At 38.2% G+C, this 24,868-nt stretch overlaps 1 protein-coding gene across 1 annotated transcript in view; it reads right to left on the bottom strand.

Annotated features, from left to right (window-relative positions):
- LY75 (lymphocyte antigen 75) overlaps positions 1-24,868 on the bottom strand; it is an 86,272-nt gene that overhangs the window by 42,116 nt on the left and 19,288 nt on the right. Inside the window, exons 3-15 of the mRNA XM_087709995.1 lie at positions 20,668-20,841; positions 19,900-20,064; positions 15,645-15,755; positions 13,030-13,173; positions 11,555-11,743; positions 9,987-10,144; positions 8,884-8,994; positions 6,513-6,601; positions 6,210-6,379; positions 5,909-6,105; positions 4,784-4,926; positions 2,279-2,360; positions 1,217-1,288 (exon numbers count right to left, since the gene is read on the bottom strand). Of these exons, the coding sequence (XP_087566121.1) occupies positions 1,217-1,288; positions 2,279-2,360; positions 4,784-4,926; positions 5,909-6,105; positions 6,210-6,379; positions 6,513-6,601; positions 8,884-8,994; positions 9,987-10,144; positions 11,555-11,743; positions 13,030-13,173; positions 15,645-15,755; positions 19,900-20,064; positions 20,668-20,841 (1,805 nt within the window). The remainder of the gene's footprint in view (positions 1-1,216; positions 1,289-2,278; positions 2,361-4,783; positions 4,927-5,908; positions 6,106-6,209; positions 6,380-6,512; positions 6,602-8,883; positions 8,995-9,986; positions 10,145-11,554; positions 11,744-13,029; positions 13,174-15,644; positions 15,756-19,899; positions 20,065-20,667; positions 20,842-24,868) is intronic.

The following is a 24,868-nucleotide window of genomic DNA, read 5'->3' as shown; positions in this document are numbered from 1 at the left end:
GATTCTAGCCACAGGCTAAAAAATAACAATACCAATTAAATATGCCGCTTCACATTGCTTTATAGCAGTTTACAGAATCATCCTATTGTCCCCAACAATCTGGGTCCTTATTTTACTGACCTCGGAAGAATGGAAGGCTGAGTCAACCTTGACCTGGTAGTGGGCAGAGTTATCCTGCAATACTGCATTCTAACCACTGCACCGCCACCACCACAGCAAATACTGTTGTTAACAGAAGTATACTTCTATATAAGTAAGGGCTAAATGCTCTTTTCCTTAGTTAAGAATAGTCCTATTAAAGCCACTGGGACTTACTTTTTACAGAATTAAACTACTTCCCATGCAATACTTACTCAGAACTGAAGTATGAAATTGCCGTGCTGTGCTTGATATGTTTATAAGGAAATACATTTGAAATATTTGTCAAACTACACATACCTACTTTAAAATAGGTTTTTTCCCCCCAACTAATCAAAACAACCTGCTACTATACTTTCCAAAACAAATTATATTACGGACATGATTGCATTCCAATGTAATATTTACAAACGTAACAGAGTTGAAAAAGGCTGTTTTATTCTGAAGTTGGGACAGCAACCCTAACCAATTACCGGTAGATAGACAGAGAGATGAATAAGATGGACATGCCAGAGCATTTGCAAGAAGGTTGCAAGCATTCAGGAGATTTTAGTTGTGTCTATGTTCCTGCCAGAAATAAGATTAGGGTGTTCTGGGGATGAGACAGTAAAGCCACAAAAGCAACCTTGGATTCATTCTGTTTAAAAATTCCAGGACTGTTTCTAGCTCCATCTGGAACTGATATATAAATTTCCACCATTCAAAATCAAGGTGACCGTGTCTGAGAAAACAAGAAGGCTAAAATCACCAGAGTAATGCAAACTTGCCTCCTACATATCTCTCTGAGGTTGTTCAAACAGGCAGGCTGTGGAAGCAGTACAGTATTCCCTCACACATATACTTTTTTTAAAAGGATTGTACACTAAGACCTGGTTTCCTGCTAAATGTAATGAAGCAATTCCATAGGAAAAGTAAACAGAGGACAGGCTAAAAAAATCCCTAAGGGCAGGTTAACTGGCTAATTGCAAGACTTATTGGCAAGCATTAGGTCAACAGAGTTATTTTACAAAAAATAGCACAGGTTCTTCCAGTATTTCCTTCTCCTTAGGAGTTAGTAATAAAAAATGCCACAATGCACCTTGATAGCTGCACAGTCTCGAAGATCATAGTCATCTTCTCTAAATTCCAGGGGCATAAAAACAGTCGAGACCTAGGGAGGAAGAATGGTTTTAAAGCTGTATGTTATTCATTTTAATTAGTATGCTTTAGTAACAATAGCCGCAATATCGCAGTACTGTAGGAACACGAAGTTTGAGCAAAATAAAATGAGTACTTTCAATACTCATTAATAGTAAAGGTAAAGGTTCCCCTTGCACATATGTGCTAGTCGTTCCTGACTCTAGGGGGCGGTGCTCATCTCCGTTTCAAAGCCAAAGAGCCAGCGCTGGCCAAAGACATCACCGTGGTCATGTGATTGGCATGACTAAATGGCAAAGACACATGAAACACTGTTACCTCCCCACCAAAGGTGATTCCTATTTTTTCTACTTGCATTTTTGCATGCTTTCGAACTGCTAGGTTGGCAGAAGCTGGGACAAGTAACAGGCACTCACTCCGTTATGCGTCACTAGGTATTCAAGCCGCCACCCTTTCTGATCAACAAGCTAGTGCCTTAGCCACTAAGCCACCACGTCCCTCATTAATAGATATACTGTATGTTTTTAGTAAACTGAACCAGATTATTTTCTGAAATTTCATTACAAAGCCTTTGCTAATTCCTTAAAGGTCATATTATGAGTTGGTTACTGATCATAATCCAGAACTTTATATTCATTCTATGAAAGCCTGAATTCTATATAGGTATTTCTCTTTTCTCCCTTCCTTCCCCCCCCCCCCCACGAAATGACCACAGGAATGTCCCTAAATGAGGACTTCCAGGTGTGTAATTGTGTTTAAATAAAGCAAATCCTACAGTAATTTTCATATAGAATAATAGTCTAATGGCATAGGCTTTGGTTTTCTAAAAATTTTCATAACCAATTTAAGCTACTGTACATTATTTAAAGTTATTATTTTAAGCCTTTTTTATTTTTCCTGTGCAAAATGTTCTTTAAAAGCTTTTCAATTTCAAAATTTCACCAATATTCTTCCAGCTACAATTGGATCATTTAGTATTCTAAGTATGGCCAGCTTAACTTACCGGCTTATCATCACTCCATTGCCATGAACCCAGAAAGTCAGGATTCCTCTTATTTAGCCCAATCCAGACCCATCTGTCATCGCTGTAAATAAAAAAGTAAAGCAATGTTCAACTTCATTTTTTTATTACTTTAGAGCATTTGGAGATCATTTTCATCATTTTAGACAACTGCTCTGTGAGATGCTCAAATCTGAAAGCATGTAGATGATTATTTTGCCAATCTGCTGTTCAGCGTTGCATATACTTTTCTTTATAAATATTCCCCTGAGAATCTGCACTTATAAAGCCTGTAACACAGGAGTGAAATTCAGCAGATTCTGACAGGTTCTGGAGAACAGATAGTGTAAATTTTGAGTAGTTTGGAGAACTGGCAAATACCACCTTTGGTGGCCCCAGAATGGAGTGGGAATGGAGATTTTGCAGTATCCTTCCCCTGCCACGCCCACCAAGCCACACCCATAGAACCAGTAGTAAAAAAAATTTGAATTTCACCACTGCTGTAACACATAATTGATTATAAGTTAGAAAATAAAGAAAGAAGAAATGGGCTTGGCTACTAGTCTGGAATCTGGATCCAGAGGTCACCAAGAAAAAAATAGAAGCAGAGTGGTAATTATATAGTGGAAGGCAAAGCACTTAGGGGGATATAAATGTCAGTAAATAAATAAATACTATATATACTTGCAAATAAATCCATCTGTAATAAACCAACCATGGAATTTTGAAGTAAAATACCATGAAAAAAGTGCTAACTGCTGATAGACAACCTGCATTATTTTCATATTTTTAAAAACATTTTGTGGGTCTATTTATTTACAGATGGACTTATCCAGGAGAATATATGGGAATTAGGAATACTTTTTAAAAAGTATTATGTATATACAGAAAAGCCCAGCCTGATTTTTGGCATGTATTTTGACACCTACAATTTTTGGCTTACCCGAAGTATATACAATAAATAGAAAATACAGTAACTCAGCAGCTCCTTTGGCAGTCACAAATTTTTTGTTTAGCAGATCAACTGCCCTTGAGTTGGGCTCAATAGAGACAAATGTCCTCTAGTTTGTCCGGCCTTGTAGAAACAACCTGCAACTCTTTCAGGGACATTCCAGAAATATCTCTAGTGTCAGGCCTGCAGCGGTTCCTTTAAGAATCTTTGGCCTGTCACACTCTTATTAAGGAGTGTGACAGGCCACACTCTTATTAAGGAGGGGATTTAGCAAAGGGTAGAATGTGTTGTTTTCAAAATAAGAAATTCCTTCCTAGAAGCTCAAGGTCATCTTTTGTCTCCCAAACCTTTACACCTGATCAGAAGCAGTTAGGCGTAGACGCCAGCGTGGAAGAAGAAGATTGGACCATGTGATGGACTGTGGGTGTTTGGGGGCAAGATCATGAACTTTTAACTGGGTGGGATTCTGATGTAACTTCCAGAGTCGGAATCCCATAGCACTATGCCAACATGCCTGCTTTATTAAATTGGAACTTTAAGCATAGTTTTGGCTTTGACTCTGATTTAATTTTACATGGTATTTGGAGCGCTTACATCATTCCAACTCTTTACATCTAGTTTTATTCATCAACATTGTTTTCCTCTATGCCCCAAAGTATATCAGTGTCTGCCTGATCTTCATTGTCTTTAACACTCTTTATTTCTTCTGGAAATAATCTCAAATACACACAGTCTCCTTATGCTGATCTTTGACTACATGAAAGATTTCATGATGGTGATGGTGACACACATACTCCTAATGGTAATCAGCATATAAAAGAGATGCTATATAAATGTTGGAAAGATTCAACTCTTGAGTGTTCCTTTAATTGATCCTTGAAACAGTTTTCTCTAGTTCTGTGATGGCGAACCTATAGCATGCATGGCCAAAGTGGCACGTGCAGCCATGTCGTCTGGCATGCGTGGCATTGCCCTTTCCTGTTTCGGGTTTCTGGCATGCATGCACACGTGATGATCAGTTGGCCTTTGCATGTGCAGCTGTGCCACAAACCAGAAGAGCTGGTATTCCTTTTTCGCCGTAGGCATGCGCGCCGCCAGCTGATTGGCATGTGTGCATGCTTGACAGTAAGTAGAGCACTTGCTGGCCGGCACGCATATGTACGCTGGAAACTGTAAGTTCATTTTCCGGAACGTGCATGCCCCCCGGGCAGTTCCTCTTCCTGGTCACAGCCCAGACAAGCACATGTGCGCGAAGTGTTCCCTTTTCGGCACTCACTGCTCTAGTTTATAATAGAAGGATATGAAACCACACTGTTTTTAGGGGGAAATGAAGCAGAGGATCTTCTCCTTCACCCTGAGAGGAATTGCACAGAAACCATAAGCCTCCCTTACCTCAGTCTCAAGATGCCCCTAAGAGACTGGTTAAGATTGCTTGACTGTTCAAGTATTTTAAAAGCTATAATGGTACTTTATCACATCTGCTGTGGTAAAATACATGAAGATATATTTAGACATCAGCTGAATTCACTAAAATGCTAGACTCTTGAGGATGTTACCTGATGATCTCTCTCAGTATTGTATGGAGTTCCTTAATTTCTTCTGAGTTGCTGAAACTAGGAAGATGTCCTCCAAGAGCTTCACAAAATCTCTCAGCTTCTTCCCAAGTTCTGGTTCTCAGCACTCTTTCCTTATGAAAAAACTTTGTAAGAAAATAGAAAAAAAATCAATTTTATCTCTGTACAATATTACTATTTTTTCTAAACGTATATGCCTATTACTTTTACAGATTAATGAACTTTCCAATCTAGTTATTACATTTCTGTTTTGCTTCATTTCAAATTTATCAAAATTTCATTTCTTTGGTTGGTTATCAACACCCAAGACTGCTATTCCATTCATTTGATGTTCTAACTGAAGGAAATGGTTTTTCATTTACTTCTTTTTTCCATGCAGCTCTCTGATCTCTGAAGAATCCAAAATAAGGTATGGAAAAGTCAGCTTCAGAAAAAATGGGAACTCCATAGATTTCCTTCAAGTTATACCAACAGAACCACTCAGAGCATCTCAAAATAATTCAAGATTAAAGTTGCCCAAGGAATTCAACATGGATCTGTATTAGGGCAAATTCACAACATTTGATATAATAGATTTTGTTGCAGTAGAAAGGTTAGCAATGAATGAAGCCCACCAGCACCTATTTTCCTTCAGTCAAAGATCCATAAACACAAATTGATTCGCTTGCAGAAATATTTCTAAAAAAACCAAAACATATGTCCAAAAGTTGCATTCGGGGAAGCCTTCTTTTAAAAAAGCTTATTTTCGTGACTTTAAATTTTTTTAAATACTTTTAAAATCTTGCTTTGGGAAAATATGTAACAAATAATAGTATTTTTTTTAGAAAAACATTTTAACTTGGGTAGTTAATATTAAAGTTTAGATAGTTTAGGGGATCACAAAATTGATCCCATGTCCAGCATATCTGCCCAACCAGTGAACATTATTCCATCTGAGACAGAGAGAGTGCAAGAGAAGAAAAGAAGGAAGGAAATATATATAATTTTGTTTAATATATAATGGAACTTATGATAGTTGAGGAGAGTACAAAAATATGTTTTCTTAAGAACTGAGAGAATGTAATTCAATGGAAAGGATATAATAATTTAATAGACTTGATATAATACCTTATAACAAGCAAGACCTGATCCATTGGCCCACCCTTGTGGGCAAGGGTCAGTGATTTTCGGCAGTATCTTTGCTTCTTTCTTTGGTCCAATGTATTTCTTGCAAATAGAGTAAGCTTTAAAATTTTGGCAATTCTTGACTTTCCACATTCCAAGATAGCTTCCACTTGACATTGCCACACATCCTCCAGGGAATTCTAAAAATTTGATGTTTCAATTACTTATGTGATATTTTAAGAAATTAGTTGCCCAAGGCTGTATTATGAAACAAGTATTAGCACTTCACTGTTCAATATTTTACCTGGTTGAAGGGAACCCCAATTTGTGTATGTTAGTAGGTCATTATTTCCATGCACACTTCCCCATCTATACTCTCCTGTTGAGTTGATATCTTGCAAGCCAGTCCAGAAATACTTTTCTTCAACTTTATTATGCATTCTGATTAAATTATTTATAAATTCTTGTTCAAATCTGTAAAGGTCAGAGATTCAATACAAAGAATAATTATATTTAGCTAGGATTAAAGAGAACATTTCTACAAGATATAGTACAATATTTTAAAATTTAAACAATTTTACATTCAAAGAATAACACTGCATAATACCTGTTTGCTATAGTAAGATTGCACACACTTCCAAAGAAGACTTCATTCTTGTCAATCCTATAGCAATAATCTCCATGTTTCTTCCATTCCTAATTTAAAGGATGATAATCATTTATTCAAAGGTAAGGGCAACATAATGTGATCACATTAATCATAAGATAGGAATGGCAAGCTAGTGTAAGCAGCCCCTCTGCTTCTGTCCTCTTATTGTTCACAAACAGCTTGCTATTTACAATATCACATTTTAAGATCCTGTCATACAACCGTATTAAGTTTTACTTAACAGTTTACTTAAAACAGAAACTAAATGTAAAATTAAAACACATAGACTATTATGCAGTCCAAATTTCAAGACAGATTTTCAGCTGGAACTTCCAGTGATACAATGTTTGTTCAAATATAGAAAGATAATTTGAAAAAAATGTCAGAGGATGATTTTTCTCCTAGCTTTTTTTTTTGGGGGGGGGGGCAGTATCAACATTGATTGTGAATGGTAAAGTTGGTATCGACTCTGAGTGACCAGAGAGATAGATCTTCTCCCTGCTGATCTGCCCCTAATTTGATCCTTTAAGTCTTCCAGTGGTGGCATGGCCATTCCTGTATGTAATACCCATTTCCTGAACGCTCATGTACATTTCTAAACTAGTGATATACAAGGCAAAACATGAACACCTATAAAAACTAATGAGAGTAAAAAAATCACAGAACCATGAAATACAATAAAATAGTTGTTGAAAATATTCCAAGGCTTTGGGGAATTCTCTACATATAAAATCAATGTTAAAAAAAAATATACATGAGGTTTAATACAGAAAGAAAATAATTTCCTATGGGAGAATTTGCCTGCCAAATAATAGTTTCTCTGAAATATCTAAGTTGTATTTATAAGAGCCATGGTGTGGTAGTGATTAGAATGCAGTACTGCAGGCTACTTCTGCTGACTGCTGGCTGCCAGCAGTTTGATTCTCGGCTGCTGAAGATTGACTCAGCCTTCCATCCTTCTGAGGTCTGCAAAATGAGGACACAGATTGTTGAGGACAATATGCTGACTCTGTAAATTGCTTTAGAGCAGAGGTCTCCAACCTGTGGTCCACAGCCCACTACCAGGACACCAGTTAATCACCCCTGGGCTGCATGAGGGGCTGGCCGGTATGAGCAGGCTGCTCATGCAGTCCAGTGACGATTAGCCCCCAGCTAATGGGGGCCATGAATCAGAGGTTGGGGATCCCTGCTGTAAAGCATTGTGAAGTGGTATATAAGTCTAAGTGCTATTGGCCGGTATGAGTAGGCTGCTCATGCAGTCCAGTGACAATTAGCCCCCAGCTAATGGGCCCATGAATCAGAGGTTGGGGATCCCTGCTGTAAAGCATTGTGAAGTGGTATATAAGTCTAAGTGCTATTGCTATTTGACAGGAAATAATCAAGAAATATATCAAAATATTTATGTCAAATTATGGACAGAAATTAAAAGAAATCTTGAAAGGTGGAAAAACATAAAGCTTTCTTGGTTGTTCAAGAATGGTAAAAAACTGTAAGTAATTTTTTATGGAGCAGAAAAACCCTAGAGTTTAATTTAATTGTTTACAAGATTCTAAAATAGAAGTGGTCTCACTTCCAAATATTAAACTGTATTACACTGCGAAATATTTGTCATGGCTAACAGTGTGGATAAACTCTGCAAACTGTAGAACATTAGGAGCCTGTCTTCTGAACAGGCTTCATAAAAAGTTATGCTACAAGGATATGAAAATTTAAAAGGACATAATATAAGACAAAGCTTGATAAAAATACGGAATCACCTCAAAGCGAGATGGATAACAAATCTAATAAATAAAATATTATGAGAAAAATAGTAAGTCCAACAATCTCAGTGTTGGTCTCTCCTTTGAATATTTTCTATTTTGGAGCTAAGTATAATACGAAAAGTGCATTTACAATACAATCCATTTAGATTCCATGAACAGACTAAAGACATACCAATAACTACTTGGCAAAGGCTGGAACATATCAAGGTTGATTTATGGTACTTGCAAATTGTTAGAAAGATAAAAATTGACAGCAAAAATGTTGTTCATTTTTCTAAGAAAAATGAAATAATTTGAAATGCTCATACAGAACCAATATCAACTACAAGGGCTTATATATAAAATTAGTTACCCAGAGACTGAACAAATAAAGAACTGCATGATAAAATGGATGCAAAAGTAAAGAAATAGTCAAAACACAGAAATGAGAATTATGGAACAAATCTACGAATGTACTCTGAGTTATAACTTATTATTGAACTTGAAGCAGCAAGAATGTTGAATATACAAAATATATTTAATTAAAGTTTAGCTTTCATTTAGAACAGAAATTTTTCTGTCTTTACCTTACTTGGGGAACAGTCTTTATCAGATTTTTGTTCCTCTAAAACTTTCCCTTTTTTCATACACACAAACTTAAGTTTATTGTTACAAGGTAGGATGTTCCATCGGCCAAACTACAAAGAAAAGGAAATCAATAATTTTAGAATTCTCAAAGACATAATCATCCAAATGAATTGTTTTTCAATTGTTCATGTACTTTTGCACTTATTTTTTATAAGTTATAAAAATACATAGAAAAAAAATCTTATTTCCCTACTAAAATTCTTGAAATATAACTGTAGGATATATTTCTCATAGAACTTTGAATTAAAATAAGATAGCATAAATGAGGTTAAAATATAATTCAACTTAATTATTAGTTATTCCTCCTGTTACTCCTGTGAACAAGAGTTATAGAAAATCTCATCTCTTTTTCTGGACTGGGAAACAGCACCAAATTTAAATTTGCAATAATGAATGTTAAGTTCCATTGAAATGAGAGGGGTTTAATTCTGAGTAAACATGGCTAGGATTGCTAAACAGAAAAAAACCCTTCAGCTTTTAAACCAGTGGTGGGTTCCTACCGGTTCAGACTGGTTCAGCCAAACTGGTAGTGGTTTGGTAGCCTGGGTCGCTGGAACAGGTAGCGACCCAGGTTTGCCACATCCCCGAACCGGTTCTCCTGGCGCTGCTGTAGGTACTGCAATCTTGTTTTTCTTTATTGTACTGCACATGCGTGCACGGGCAGCACGCCCACGAGTGAACTAGCAGTAGCGACTGCCAGAACCCACCCGTTTTAAACACTTTTCATTCAATCTCATAAAAGAGCATTTGAAATTTCTTTCAAAGAAGTAAATCATTTTGGTGAAATTGCAGTAAGTGGAGAGTTGCATCATCACACTCGATTACAAATAACCAAAGAATATATGTGAATGATTCAAATCCCCATCCTCTTTTAGAACTCTGCAGCCTCCCTGTTTAATTAATTAATTGTCATTATTTAATTTTTCAGTGCAAAAGAAATACTAGATCTCTTTGATAAAACGAGTCATACACTTTGCCTTTTATGAAGTTTATAAAACACTTTTAAGTCAAGTCATTATAAAACATCCCAAAAGATCCTTACCTTTCCAGAATAGGAGACACAGTTTGGAAGGCTTTTGAAGGAAACCCTTGGCTCATTCTGATCCCAGTATGTAAATATAACTTTGGAATTATCTGACCATTTAAACAGGGCTGGACTGTCTTTATTTAGTAATCCTATCCATATTTTGTCTTTTGTATCTACAATTAAAGCAGAAAATCAAGCAGTTCAAAAATCATGAGGCAAAAGTATTAGGCACAGACAACCAGATCCACATGTATAGAGTTCAATTAGCTGCTTTGTTGTTCATGCCTATTTCTTAGGAATCTTTCCAGACTGACAATCTGCACCTGGACCAGATTAGATAAGGTTCAACGCATTGAAGAAGGGAGCAGACCAAGAGTGAAATTCAGCAGGTTCTGCCAGATTCTGGAGAACTGGTAGTGGAAATTTTGAGTAGTTTGGAGAACCGGCAAATACCACTTCTGGCTGGCCCCAGAGTGGGGAGGCAATTGAGATTTTGCAGTATCCTTCCCCTGCCACACCCACCAAGCTACGGCCACAGAACTGGTAGTAAAAAAAAAAATTCGCCACTGGGGCAGACCTTGCCCTCTTATATACCTTACTATATCAAAATATAAGAGCCAAGGTGGCGCAGTGGTTAAATGCAGCACTGCAGGCTACTGCTAGATCAGCAGGTCAGCGGTTCAAATCTCACCGGCTCAGGGTTGACTCAGCCTTCCATCCTTCCGAGGTGGGTAAAATGAGGACCCAGATTGTTGGGGGCAATATGCTGACTCTCTGTAAACCTCTTAGAGAGGCCTGAAAGGCCTATGAAGCGGTATATAAGTCTACTGCTATTGCTATTGCTATTGCTATTATGCCTACCTAAGGATTCCAAACTAATTCCTCACTTGACTCCTCCCCTTGAAACAGCCTCTCTCTGAAAAAAATAGAAACTATCTAACAAAAATTAGAACTTTTCCTATAGCCACTTTTCATTTGTGTCATAATAGTAATGGAATGAAAGGCTTGGCTAGCAGACAGACTTTTACCCAGATTAATAGCATATGCTGGTTTTTTGTTGCTGTATTTGCCACACGGAAGGGCAAATAAATACAGATAGTCCTCACTTAACAACTGCCTTATTTAACAATTGTTCAAAATTATGATTGCACTGAAACCTTTGGTTCTTTACATTTGCAACCATTGCAGTATCACTGCAGTCACATAATAGCCATTTGATTCACAGCTGGCTTCTGACAAGCAGAGTAAATGGAGAAGATTCCATAAAACTGCAAGTCAAAGTCATGTGAAGTCTTGCTTAATGACTGTGGTGGAAGTGAGACTCTAAGTCTATCATGGTCATGGAATGTCTCTCTTAACAACCATGTTGCTCAGTCAGCGACTGAGTTGCTGATTCCAATTGTCATCATTAAGCAACAACTATCTGTAAGTTAATGAACATGTGGTTATAGATTTAGTAATACCAGAGATTTAGATTAACCTTTAATCAAATTATTTTTACTGTACATTCCAACTTCAAATTGAGAGTAATGTTTAAACAGAAAAAACAAGAGCAACTCCTATCCATGTTTATTCCAACTTACCATTATGGAGTTTTGTAATAATTAATTCAACATCTGCTAAGGAATGTATACTGATCAGGCTACTATTGAGTTCACTGCATAATTGATATGAATCATTCCATGAAGCAATGTTGTTCTTTAGCATATAGCAAAATCCATTGTTCGCATACCAGCCAGATTCACACTGAATCTCAACATTGTTCTGAATATCTAAAAAAAAAAGAAGATATTGAAAAGAATTTGCTAGAAAACATGGTAATTTGTAAAAGCAGAACTGATACCATAGGGAAAGAATCATAGTTCAAAGGGAACAAACTTTGGATGCAATAGATTTAAATTTTGGCATCTCTGATTTAAAAAAATAAAAAATAATGGAAGTTGTCACAGTACACAATACTGAATCAGATGGACCAAAAGGCTCAGCTGGTAGAAGATAAAATTAGCCTGCATAAATTATCCCTCTTAGAGCATTTGCTTTCAATATTTTTTAAAAAAAATGATGCAGAATAAATTCTATTAATGTCAGAATAGGTTTTATATTCTTGGTTTTTTCTGCAACTGTCCCTACTCACATTCAAGTCAGAAAAGAAACTGTAAGCACCATATTTACACAGGGAACAAATTTTATTGAACCCTTAAAATAATTTTTTTCTGAGATCCTTTTGAATAGTAATCATAACACTTCACTGAAAGCTTCTATGTGTAATTAAAGAAAATTATTATTTTTCTGCAAAACTTCATTTTTCTACCTGAAAAATAGGTAAAGGTTCCCCTCGCACATATGTGCTAGTCATTCCTGACTCTAGGGGGTGGTGCTCATCTCTGTTTCAAAGCCAAAGAGCCAGCGCTGTCCAAAGAGGTCTCCGTAGACATGTGGCCAGCATGACTAAACGCCGAAAGCGCAAGGAACGTTGTTACCTTCCCACCAAAGGTGGTGCCTATTTTTCTACTTGCATTTTTGCATGCTTTCGAACTGCTAGGTTGGCAGAAGTTGGGTCAAGTAATGGGAGCTCACTCCATTACATGGCACTAGGGATTTGAACCACTGAACTGCCGACCTTTCTGATCAACAAGCTCAGTGTCTTACCTGAAAAATAATTTGGTCCAAATTCTAGTACACATTACTCTCTATAAGCGTAAATACTTGTGTTCATACAGCATTATAAAAGGTATAGGCTACCCATCTTACCTCAAGGTAACATGGTCAGCTTTAAGTATTTAAATAAAAATGAATGGCTGAGCCTATGCTGAACTTGTAATTTTAATCTGAGGAAAAAATTATATAAAATTTACAAACATTCTTAATTAGCTCTTATGCTTCAGAGTAAAGTGTGAGTCCTAATAAAAAGATTCAATTTAGTAATCACTTTAAGTATGTTGGGTGAACATAACAGTAAGTATTTGGAAAGTCAGGAATGGTTCTGCAGTAGCTACATTTGCCATTATGTAAAGATTTGGCAGACCACAATTAAATTCACAATGCATTTTGGACTCACCTGGGAAATCTGGTTCACTGTCATTAACCGGTTTCTGGCAGACATAAGGAAATGGAGTGTCACAGGGATAACTCTTCCAATCACCTGTGTCAGCACTCATAGCTGCACAATCATTTCCGTCTAGTGGAGTTATATCCTGCATCTCTGCAGAAGAGCAATGATTCGTTATTAGGCTAATGATACATCATATCATGGATTATAATAGGTATTGGAATGCAAAAGATGAGATTACAATCATAGAATCGTATTCTTTTTATTAAAAAATGTCAACACAGTCAGTTCCATTGTTTATTTTACACTGCATTCTAGACCAGGGGCCTGTTCAGAACTGAGCCGCAGAAATGACAGGCCAGCATTCACTTGTGTGTGAAGCGAATGGGTGAGCACACGTACAGTTCAATTTGTGCAAGAGGTGGGCACATGTGCCAACTGCTTGTGCAAATGGAGTTGTGTATGTGCCCTCCAGCCACTCACGTGGAACCATCTCCTCTGCCCCCCCCACTGGTTCACAAAGCTGGAGAAGTTAGAGACCATGGTTCTAGACCAGGGGTGTCAAACTCAAGGCCAATTACTGCCAATTACCTCCACTAGACCAATAAGATCGCATAGATTAGGCCTCCTCCGAATTCCATCAGCCAGCCAATGTCGACTGGCAACTACCCGGAGGAGAGCCTTCTCGGTGGCTGCTCCGACCCTCTGGAACGAACTCCCCGTGGAGATCCGGACCCTCACCACCCTCCAGACCTTCCGCGCTGCCCTCAAAATCTGGCTGTCCCAGCAGGCCTGGGGCTAATGACTTTAACCCCACCCGAATGGTATGACTGTTGTGCTTTTTTAATAATGTCTGTCTTCATGTTTGTAACTTGTTTGTCTCCCCCTCCCCCTGAACTGAGAGCCGCCCTGAGTCCCCTCAGGGAAAAGGGCGGCATACAAATAAAGTATACCAAATAAAGTATACCAAGGCCCAGGGGCCAGAGGTGGTCCACAGGGTGCTTAAAACTAGCTCGCCGTACCGGTCTGGAAATAACAAAAGACCCCTCCCTTCTCCCCCGCACCTCTTTTTTAGCCTGGATGGTCTCCTGCAGCACTCTGTCGGCCAAAACAGGGAGTGCCATACTGCAGGAAGCTTCTGTCCCCTCCTGCAAAGAACTACAATGCTGATCTGGCCGTCGAAGAAATCCAGTTTGACACCCCTGTTCTAGACTGTGCATTATAAACAAAATTTAAAAAATAGAAGGCCTTGAGAAGAAAGAGAAACGATTTCCTGGACAGGACAACTAAAGCTCTCTAGGAAGGGTGGACAAATGAACACCAGAGAGCAGAAGTGCTGTTGATAGGAGCAAATACATGGAAGCCTGCCATCCCAACAAACAAGAGGACTGGAAGGTACTCTGTGCCAGAGGAGTCGTTCTTCCTTTAAGGGATAATTCTGAGCACCTGAGCAACCTGGCCATAGAGCACCAAGAGGGAAACCTGAACTCTTGGATTGAAAAACCTATTTTAAGAAAGAAGAAGTAGGTCATGGTGGTAAGTGATTCCCTGCAGAAAGGAACTGAGCTAGCTGTGTAGAGCTGATATGACACACTGTCATATGGGAGGTAGGTTCTCCTCCAGTGCCTATATCCATTGCCTGTCTGAACTGGTTTCAGTATTCCAAGTCGTGGTTTGATTTGCCAATGCAAACAAACGAACAAAAAAAGAGCAAACCTGCTCACAGCAAACATAGCTACTGGTTACATTCACAAATAACTGTAGAGACCCGTTGCTTGTTTGTTTGCTGTGAGTTACATAATAGCAATAGCACCTGGACTTAGATACTATTTCATAGTGCTTTTACAGCCTTCTCTAGGTGGTTTACAGAGTGCCATATTACCCCCAACCACCTGGGCACTCGTTTTTACCGACCTTGGAAGGATAAGTCAACCTTGAGCTGGTGGGAATTGAACTGTTGGGAAGTGAGCAGTGAGTTAACCTGCAATTCTGCATTCTAACCAGGGCACCACCACAGCTCATGGTAACTTCTTTTTCCTCTTATTCCAAGTGGGAGGAATCAAATAATGAGGTTATTGGAGTACAGAACGTTACATGGCTGCAGACTGTATATAAACATGTTGGTGGAAAGGGGTAAAATCACTACATGGAAAGATATAAAAGAGAAACATCTACCTATTCCCCAGATAATAAGCCCAATCTGACTTTTGAGTGTGTGTGCTAAAATAAGCCCTCCCCGAAAATAAGACCTCTCCAATAATATTGCAACACAGCAGCAGCCATGAGGCGACTACGCTCACCGCTTCCTGCACCTCAAAAATAAGACCTCCCCAAAAATAAGGCCAATAACTTATTTCAGGGGTCAAAAGAAAATAAGAGACTGTCTTATTTTCGGGAAAATATGGTAAACAGATTTCCAATGTCTATGCCAATATATCCAACGTCTCCAATCAAAGACAGTTTGAACTAAAGATATGAGTCAGGGATTTTGCCATCACTTATTTCTTCTTCTGTATCAGCTCCATCTTTTTCTGTCACTTCTTTGTTACAGTTTCCTTCCCTGCTTTGAAGTTAATCAAATATGAATTAATGAGAAGACCGCACAAGAGGAAAAATGCAATTACCTGAATTCCAGTTCACGAAGGTCAATGGAGTATGATCTGACCACTGCCAGCCTCCAGAAACATCCAACTGATTTAATCCAATCCAAAATATTTCTGCAATTCCATCTTTATCTAAAGAATTTTAAACAAAGATGACAACAGAACATTTTCAAGCCAATTAATTCATAGATGGGATTTACCTACTACAGTAAAACCAAACAAAAACCAAACAAATCTTTATCCTTTGTCTCTGAGCCCATCTGCAGTATGCTGGCACTCAACCACAATATTATACTCCAAGACAACAACCTATATTTTTATTGTCTTGTGTATGGTATATGGAATGTGTTTGCACAAAAACACGAGCGTATAGGTGTCTATGAAAAAAGAACAAATGATAAAAAATGCCAGTCCTTTTTAAAAAATAAATAAATCTCTGAATTGTTTTGAATGTGAAGCTACGATATAATGCAGCTCATTTATTTTTGGCTTAGAATGGATATCTAAAATTGCAAATTACTTACTTAACAAACGAATGCTATCATAATCCTGGTTTAATGTTATATGGCAGTGATGGCAAACCTTTTCAGCACTGAGTGCCCAAACCAGAACGTGCACATATGTGTGCACAGGAAACTCGAAGACCAGCAGATTGGGGCGCATCCGTGCCACAACCAGCTGCTCTTCTGGTTTCTGAGGCACACGTGTGCATTGGCCATCTGGTCTTCACGCAAGCCGGAAACATGAAGACCAGCTGGAGAGGGCACGCGTGCCCGCAGAGAGGGTTCTGCGCCATCACGGTTATATGGTATGCAACCAACGTTAATTTTAATTTTATTTAAATATAATCAGTACCATGTACTTCTCCAGTGTAGTCTGAGTGGGGATTAACACCCAGTGGAAATACTAGAACTGTAATGGTTCAGATATTACATCTTGAAGACTTATTTTAAATGACCTTTTCTTCTTAGAATGCATTATTTCTTCAGAGAAAAGGGAACAATCAAGGAACTAGAAGCTATTGCTTATGAAGAGGGACCGGGAAAGATTAATCTTGCAGAGACCAGGGGGAAGGGAGATATAATAATATTTTTCAAATACCTCCAAGGCTATTATACAGTACAAGGTTATGATCATCTGTTTACCATTCCAGAGGGCAGAACATAGTATAATGGCACAGGAAGTTACAGGAAAACATATTCTAGGGGAATGTTATGAAAGAAATCTTCCTAATTGTGGAAGCAGTTTGGCAGAGATATGCTGGGCTTTGCTTCAGCAAATAGGTTCAAGCAGGGGTTGGACCGCCATTTGTCTTGAATGCTTTAATTAGGATTCATGGACTGACCACAGCTGGACTCAAATCTTAAATGGCCTCTTCCAACTCTGCATTTTGTAGATTTAATATCTACTCAACCTCTGCACTGCTGTTATTCTTGGCAAATTGCAGTTTGCCTAAATATCCTTCCTAAATAATGAAATATGTGGCGTGGGACAGGAAATGTTTCAACAAGCTGCTTTTAATGTGTATTCCCCACTGTGTGCTAGCTTACACTCTTGCAATCCCTTCCATCTGTCTGCTGTCCAAGGGAGGAGGGAAGAAAAAGAACTGGTCAGGCACAGAACAATGCATACGGACTAATGGTGATTAGTGGCATAGGGACACTGCAAAGGTCATAAATGCAGACCAGTGGTCATAAAGTTTTTTCAGTATTGTTGTAATTTTGAATGGTTGCTGAATTAGGCAGTCCATAAAGCAAGGATTATGTATTAGTGTTATTTTGACTGCATACTGTCTGGCTTTTAATGACTAGGCTGATTATTAATATTATGATTTCAGCCAAAGGTTTTTTTTTAAATCATCACTCAACAACATATTGAGCATCAAATCTGGAAATCAGGAAAAATGTTCTGTCCTGTAAGCCATGAAATGTGGTAGCCTGATTCCATCTTGAAATATATCCACTTATTTTTTTTTCATTTGCTTTCCTCTACAAATCAGTACAAAGTTGTAGATAATTTATTGACTATATCAAAATATAAAACAAAAATAAAATACAGGATACAATTCCAGGGTAAAATATATAAAGAGAAAATATAGCAATGAAGTACATATGTGGTAAATAGAAAGAAACAACATTCAGATAAACACATCTTTACATGATACTCCATCTGTTCAATGTAACAGGTTCTAATTGCCTTGAGATAGTCTATAAAACATTCTGATCACAATATATACATTGGAGCCCAGGAGGGAAATAGGACAAGCAGTGATTCAAGTCCCAATGGGTTTTTCTTTCAAATGGGGATATAAAATATCTAAGCCTAAGAGGGACTCAGAGTTGACAATCAAACACAACATGATCAATATCTTGTATGTATGTATGTATGTATGTATGTATGTATGTATGTATGTATGTATGTATGTATGTATTAATTACTCTAGAACAGGCTTCTTGAGAATTGGGCCAAACTCCCCTGACAAATATTTTTCAAACTGAAAAATAGTTTTGTTTTTAACTAACAAACTTAAACATCTATTTACTGTCAAGAACTCCATATCAGTTTCAGCGCTGATATCTAGGACTCCCTGTTAAAAATCTCCCTTACGTAGGACACAGTTGAGAGTAAATATTGGGGAGAAAACCCAGCTGTGAAATAATGTTGGTAAATCGGCATGCACAGGAATTGGGCCGAACCATACTTGTCTGTTCCGCCAAAAGTATTTTTGATAGTCTATCAGGGTCCATTAAATGGATCCTCAGTCAATATGTGATAACTTTAACTATTAATAGGCTACATATGGTTTCTGTTCTGACTGAAGGAGCTGACACCTTATCAGTTCCCAGTATACTTCTTTAAAAATGTGTCTGAACTTGTTCAACTGAAGTAGCTTTTCTAAGATCCATAACTCAGCATTGGGACCATTTTTGTCTCGAATAAGTAAAGGCGAAGGACTGTGGGAGTGCTTGCAGCAGGCACAACTTTGAAATGGATCACAAGCAGAGGTGGGTTGCTACCAGTTTGCACCGGTTCAAGTGAACTGGTAGTGGAAATTGGGATTGGGTTGCCGAACTGGTAGGGAAGGCAGGCTGGCCACACCCATGAACTGGTTCCCCAATCCCCACTGCCGGCTTGTTTTTTAGTCATTTTTTCATGTACTGCGCACATGCGCACATCTGGTGTGCATGTGAAGTGAGCGCAAAACAAACTGGCAGCAACCCACTCCTGATCACAAGTAATTTTTTTTGGGGGGGGGGGTCTGTTGGCTGCTAAGTGGTCAGTTGTTAAATAAGAAATCCCTGTAACTCAGTCTAAGGTCATCCAAGGTAGCCCACCAAGATTAGGCTTGCATCTTACTGCCTCTTGTCTGTCAGCCTCTATTTTATTTCTGTCACTTACAGTTTCTGTACAGTGTCATGTTTTATCAGAGAGAAGAGGGAGTAAGGTAGAAACACCAACAAGGACTCTTTGTTGTTCTCTTCCACATCTATATCCCATGTTGAAATAGGGCATGAAGCAGCAGACAGTTTCTCAAAATAGGTATTATTTTCATGGGCACTTGGCGTGACCAGTTCTTTTGGAGGTTTAACAGCATTGCAGGGTCGTTGCTAATTCCCTCAGATCACCAAAGCTTTTTTACAATACCCACTTGTTCAGTATCTGACAGAGTACTGAAAGAGTTAATCAAATTTATCTCTAAGGCTTCTTCAGAAAACTGACTTGATATGGGAGGTTCAGATTATTTATTCAGGCTCTCTCTTCTCAAGGACTGTGATAAAACGTCCTTGGAGTTACCAACTTTTATGCTATAATTAAAACTTTAAAGTAGAAGCTCTCTTATTGCCAATATTACTTTAATGGGCCAACTCCCTCAGCGTGAAACACATATAATTGGAAGATCTCAAACCTCCTCAGAAAAGGGTTTATTTTGAACAACATGCTGGCAATTGTGGGGTGTTTGAATGAAAGCATTCAAAGACTCTGGTGGATAGGGGCCATTCAACTTTTGCAGATCAACCAACTGCTTTTCACAATAGAAGCTGACTGCACAGTCCTTTGGATACAGACTTAGATCTCTTAGCTTATTCCTCACTCTCTTTTTAGGTTCCAAATTAGGATCCACCTTTCTGGCACTATTATCTGCTTTTAAGTGGCAATTGTCTCTGCATGAGCTTGTTTTAACGGAGTCGGCAGCATCTATCTTGAAATCAATCCACTTACTTCTCATTAGCCACCAACAGCTTTCCTCTAGAATGCATTATAAAGTTGTACTTACTTTTGATATCATGTAACTGGAATGCACTTGTGATGCTGACCAAATCACTCCCTTGCTTCTTACATGAGAGGTATGCTGCTTTCCAAGAAAGGGCAGCCTGTGTGTTTAACTGGTAACAATTTCTAGAATCTTTAGACTCTTCCCATGTATTTTGACAGCCATCCTCTGTGGAAGACAAGTATTCATATCTGAGATCTACAGGTACCATAACCATAATCTAAAACGTGTCAACATGTTGCCTTATCTACTTAATCTACTTAATATGAGAGTAAATATACATATACACGTATTATTTTAATCTTCAATATTGGCATTCAATTTCTATTCTCTGTGCCATACAGACTACAAATGAGATAGACTGGGATCTAGATCCAGCCTTCCAATTCCCCGCCTACCCCGCCCACATTTCTTCTTGTGCTGTCTGCAACATGTTTGTAGAATGCATGAGAAAAACCAGGATCCACTAAAATTGTGAGGGCAAAAACTCACAAGGAAGAAGCATATATCAATTAGGTTCTAGGTTTAAGGTGAAACTACATTTTTTGAACATGTTTTTATAACACAAACTGGAACCTCAGGCAAATAATTTTAATACCTTAATTTATATAATTATGACTGCTTATAATGCAACAATGCTATTTAATCAATAGAAAGCTATTATTAGATGTGAAGCTCTGTTTATCCTTTTTCTCATGAAGTACCAAAATATATAATATGCATTAATACAACATTAATTTTTCAGGATACTATTTTAGGAAAGCGACTTGCCTCTTTTTAAGCAGAAGCCCCATTGTCCGTCTTGATTGAAGTAAGTAGTTGTGGAACACCAATTACCTTCTGGATTCTTCTCATTGTGAATGCAATCATGATACCATGTATTATTAAGTAAGAAAGGAAATGCACAAGGTTTTCCATAAGCATTCCCATCCCTGGTATAACTTTCTGCATCAAAGAAATCAAAACAGATTTTTTTTAAATCTGAAAATTAGTGTATTTGGTGTAAAATAAACATATTTTTAAATTATTACTTTAAGACCTGTATGACTGCAGGAAGAATCATGTATTCACAGATCTTAAGTTACATTAGATAGAGCCAACAATACATGGAGCCAGAGGTAATCAATAGTAAAAAAAAAAAAACCTAGTGTCAAAATCACAAGGTGATGGTCTGAATATATACAACTTGAGGAACAATACAAATGGTATCTTCTGGAGACCAGCAGGCTTCCAGTTGAGTACCAGAGTGTTCACACAGGAGGCTTTCTCATGTTTTCCAAAGGAAACATTATTTTCTTCCTAAATTGCCTTGATTTAGCTTCAATTAGCTCAATAACAGGGTAGCAATATAGTGGTGGCTATACTGTGAAAACAGGACTTCAATGAATCATCAGTGGTCCATCTTTGATCTAGGACAGAGGTCTTCAGGCCGTGGTCTATGGACTGGCACCGGTCCATGGCATGGCAGCAACCAATCCACACAAACAGGTGAACCCCATCCGCGGGATGCAGGCAGCATGCGAAGCCACACCCCCTCAGGTGAAACATTTTCCACGGAACTAGTTCCTGCTTCCCAAAAGATTGGGGGCCACCAATCTAGGGTATGAAGCTTGGGTACGTGATTTCTTGTCTTAGAAATATAGATTGACGTATATGTGTCAATTTCTACAGATGTTTGAATTGCCGGTTTTAAAAAGATCTTACTTCAAGTTTGTAGGAGAACTTTTATAACCACCAATGCACAAGCTAATAGATTAACTTTGCAAGGAGACTATGCCTTATCCACAAGGGAAAGTTAAAAAAAAGGAACAGGCTTCAAAATTATTAGCAAAAGCAAATCATCTCCACATTTTTAATGCCAAAGCAATATGTTGATGCAAACTTCTTGCCTCCTCAGCTTTCATAACTTACTGTATATACTCAAGTATAAGCCTAGTTTTTCAGCCCACTTTTTGGGCTGAAAAAAGCCACCTCGGCTTATACTCGAGTCAGTGAAAAATTTGCCCGAAATGGAGGAGAAAAAGGGGCGGGGCCATGCCGCTGGGTGACGCTCGTGAATGGCCCAGCGCCCCTGTGAGTTTCCCCTCCCTCTGTGTCAGTTTGCCGCGCAGCGTGCACCGCACCATCCCCCCTCCTCATGTTCTAATGTAATGCAGGGCTATCTTACGATTCCCCTTCCTCCCCCTCCTGCCACTCTGCAACGATGTCCCACCTCCTCCTTGTTATGGCAAGCAGCCACATAGCGATGTCCCACCTCCTCTGGTACAGTGATCCAATGATAGGAATCACTGTGCCGTGTGTCATAGGAGGCGGGACATCAGCATCACAGCGGGACATCAGCATCATGAGGTGAGTGAAGTATTTCATTGAATACACCGGTATTGTGTGATAATAATTTGTTATGCAGAGCAAATTTTTACAATGGCTACTGTATATTTAATGGGCACAGGCAGGCTGTATATGTTATTCAATGGGCAATGGCATTATTGGTATCTATTTTTATTTTTGAAATTTATCGGTAGCTGCTGCATTTCCCACCCTAGGCTTATACTCGAGTCAATAACTTTTCCAGTTTTTTGTGGTAAAATTAGGTGCCTCGGCTTATATTCGGGTCGGCCTATACTCGAGTATATACGGTACTTGCATACCAAGCTTTCAATACTGTTCTCATGCTAATTAGAATATACTGTTGTATTTTAAAGAGCTACCTGTTATTGCAATGAAAATTTTGTGCTGGAAATTCTTTTTAAAAAATGGAAATGAGGTCCCAGTCTAATGCTTGTTTGTTTTCAATATAGTCAATACTTTCAGATATATATTCATTTATCTTTTATGTATCTTCTTTGTTCAAAATAATATAAGTAAGTAAAAACATGTAGCCACATTTCTTATCCATGCAGAAAGTGGGGAAACAATCTGGCCAAGAAAAAAAAAGTTTCAAAATCATAGCACTGGGAAGAGCAACCTGAGTCTCTTCAGATGCTGCTAAACTACAGTTCCCAGCAGCTGAAGCTAATTCAGCTACATCTTCATTGATTTGTGTATTATGTTCTTTCTTGTGTTCACTGCCTAGAGCTTCATTAGCAGATGGTATAAATCTTATCACTAGATAGTAGATAACATCTTGGAGGACTAGATAGCTAGGTAATACTATTGATATATAACCTGGTTACATCTGGAGGATCTGAAGTCCCCTTTGGGTTTCAACTTTTAAGGTTGACATGACGCACCAGATTGGCAAATGAGATTGTAACTTTCAGCAAAACAACTTTTGATGGATGCAATCAAAATAAAACGGATCATTGTTACAAGATTTGTTTGGCTATCCTTGCTGGCTTTCTAACAGAAGAAGGGCATTCTTCAGAATTATTAAATACAAAATATAGGAAATATATGACAATTCAGAATGATTTATCTTGAGTGGGGTGTTAGTATTTTAATTGTCCTGATTCTTTTGCTATTACTGTGGTGAATATCGAGCAGATACAGGGCAAACTTTCTGACTCTAAGGGCTGCACATGATACTGATGAAAGCTGTCTTTGTTGGGTTGGAGAACAGGCATCTCTTCATACCAGCCATGAAAAACTGTACAATATTCTCATGTGAAGTGAACGGACAAACCAAATCCCTGAGAAATTAAAGACTGTCCTCTGATAATCCCAGCAGAGATTACTAACTTGGCTTTGTTAATGGCCTAATCCACAAAGCCACAGATAAATGTACCGTACCACATTTAATAAAGAAAAATAAAATAAATACATTACTCCGCTGCCCTGCTGAAGAAGAAATTGGGGCTGGTTTTGAAAGCTCAGAAAGGAACCAGGAAGAACATTGTACTAAATAATTGTACTAGCAGGACTTCAGCCCCTGTAGATAAAAATAGCCTGAACTGGCTGAGGGTTAGGCTAGATCAGGATAAAAGGCCTGTGAATATGGGATCTCTGGTGAATTTGTTGTAATAATTATAATTGATTTGTACAGCTGTTTAAATCTATTTAGATCTGTTAAACTGAAATCTAAAAAAACCCAAGAAAGTTCCTGTCCATGACCTTATAATTTCATAAACTTTATAATAAAAGGTCTACAGGATGGGTGGAGGAAAGGAAAAAGAGAAAAACAAATACGTTCATTCATAGTTATGTAAACACAAATATGGCTAGAAACAACTGTGTGATACAAACTTCATCAACCAAGTAGCTCCACAGAACAAGGCAGAAATACAAAAGATCCCTTGAGGTAAATTTCCATTTGATTGTTTAGACATGCCCAGTGTTTAATACAGCGAGAAGAAGACAGAGTGGTTTTGTATTCTAAAGACTAGTGGAGCTCCAAGTTTTCTGTGCAATACCCATAGAGAAAGGATAGCTAAAAATAAGTTTGTAGGACTTCCCCAGTTCCTTCAATTTGAAAATAATTTTATTGGCATTCAAATTAGATACAGCGAGAGCGGTGATTTCATTGTTATGGTAATCCCCCATTTCTTAAAAATGATTAAATTTAAAGCTTTATCCTCTGCAAAAGTGGTGGTGGGGGAGGTTTAATCAAAAGGGAAGTTCAGAAAATTTCACTTCCACTTTGGATTAACCCTGGTCTCTTACATCACCATTTCACCTGGTTGGTTAAAAAAAAAGAACTCCTACAATTCTGTTCTCCAGCCCAACACTTTTAGTGTTACATGAACTTGAAGAATCTTGAGAAGTAGAGAAATTGGGCAGGGGAGCACTTGAACCAGAGGTGGTATTCAGCAGGTCCTGACCAGTTCTGGAGAACCGGTAGCAGAAATTTTGAGTAGTTTGGAGAACCGGAAAATAGGCTGGCCCCACACTCACTGCCTCCCAGCTGATCTTCTTTTGTTGCCCTGAACAGAATGGGGATTTTGCAGTATTCTTCCCCTGCCACACCCACAAAGCCATGCCCCCAGAACCAGTACTAAAAATTTTTGAATTCCACCACGGAAGTTAGACCATGGAC

The sequence above is a fragment of the Thamnophis sirtalis genome, unplaced genomic scaffold, assembly GCF_051295495.1.
Source record: "Thamnophis sirtalis isolate CommonGarterSnake01/CBP01778 unplaced genomic scaffold, rThaSir2_p1.2 scaffold_1, whole genome shotgun sequence".
Classification (NCBI taxonomy): domain Eukaryota; kingdom Metazoa; phylum Chordata; class Lepidosauria; order Squamata; family Natricidae; genus Thamnophis; species Thamnophis sirtalis.
This window is presented reverse-complemented; position numbering and strand designations above follow the sequence as displayed.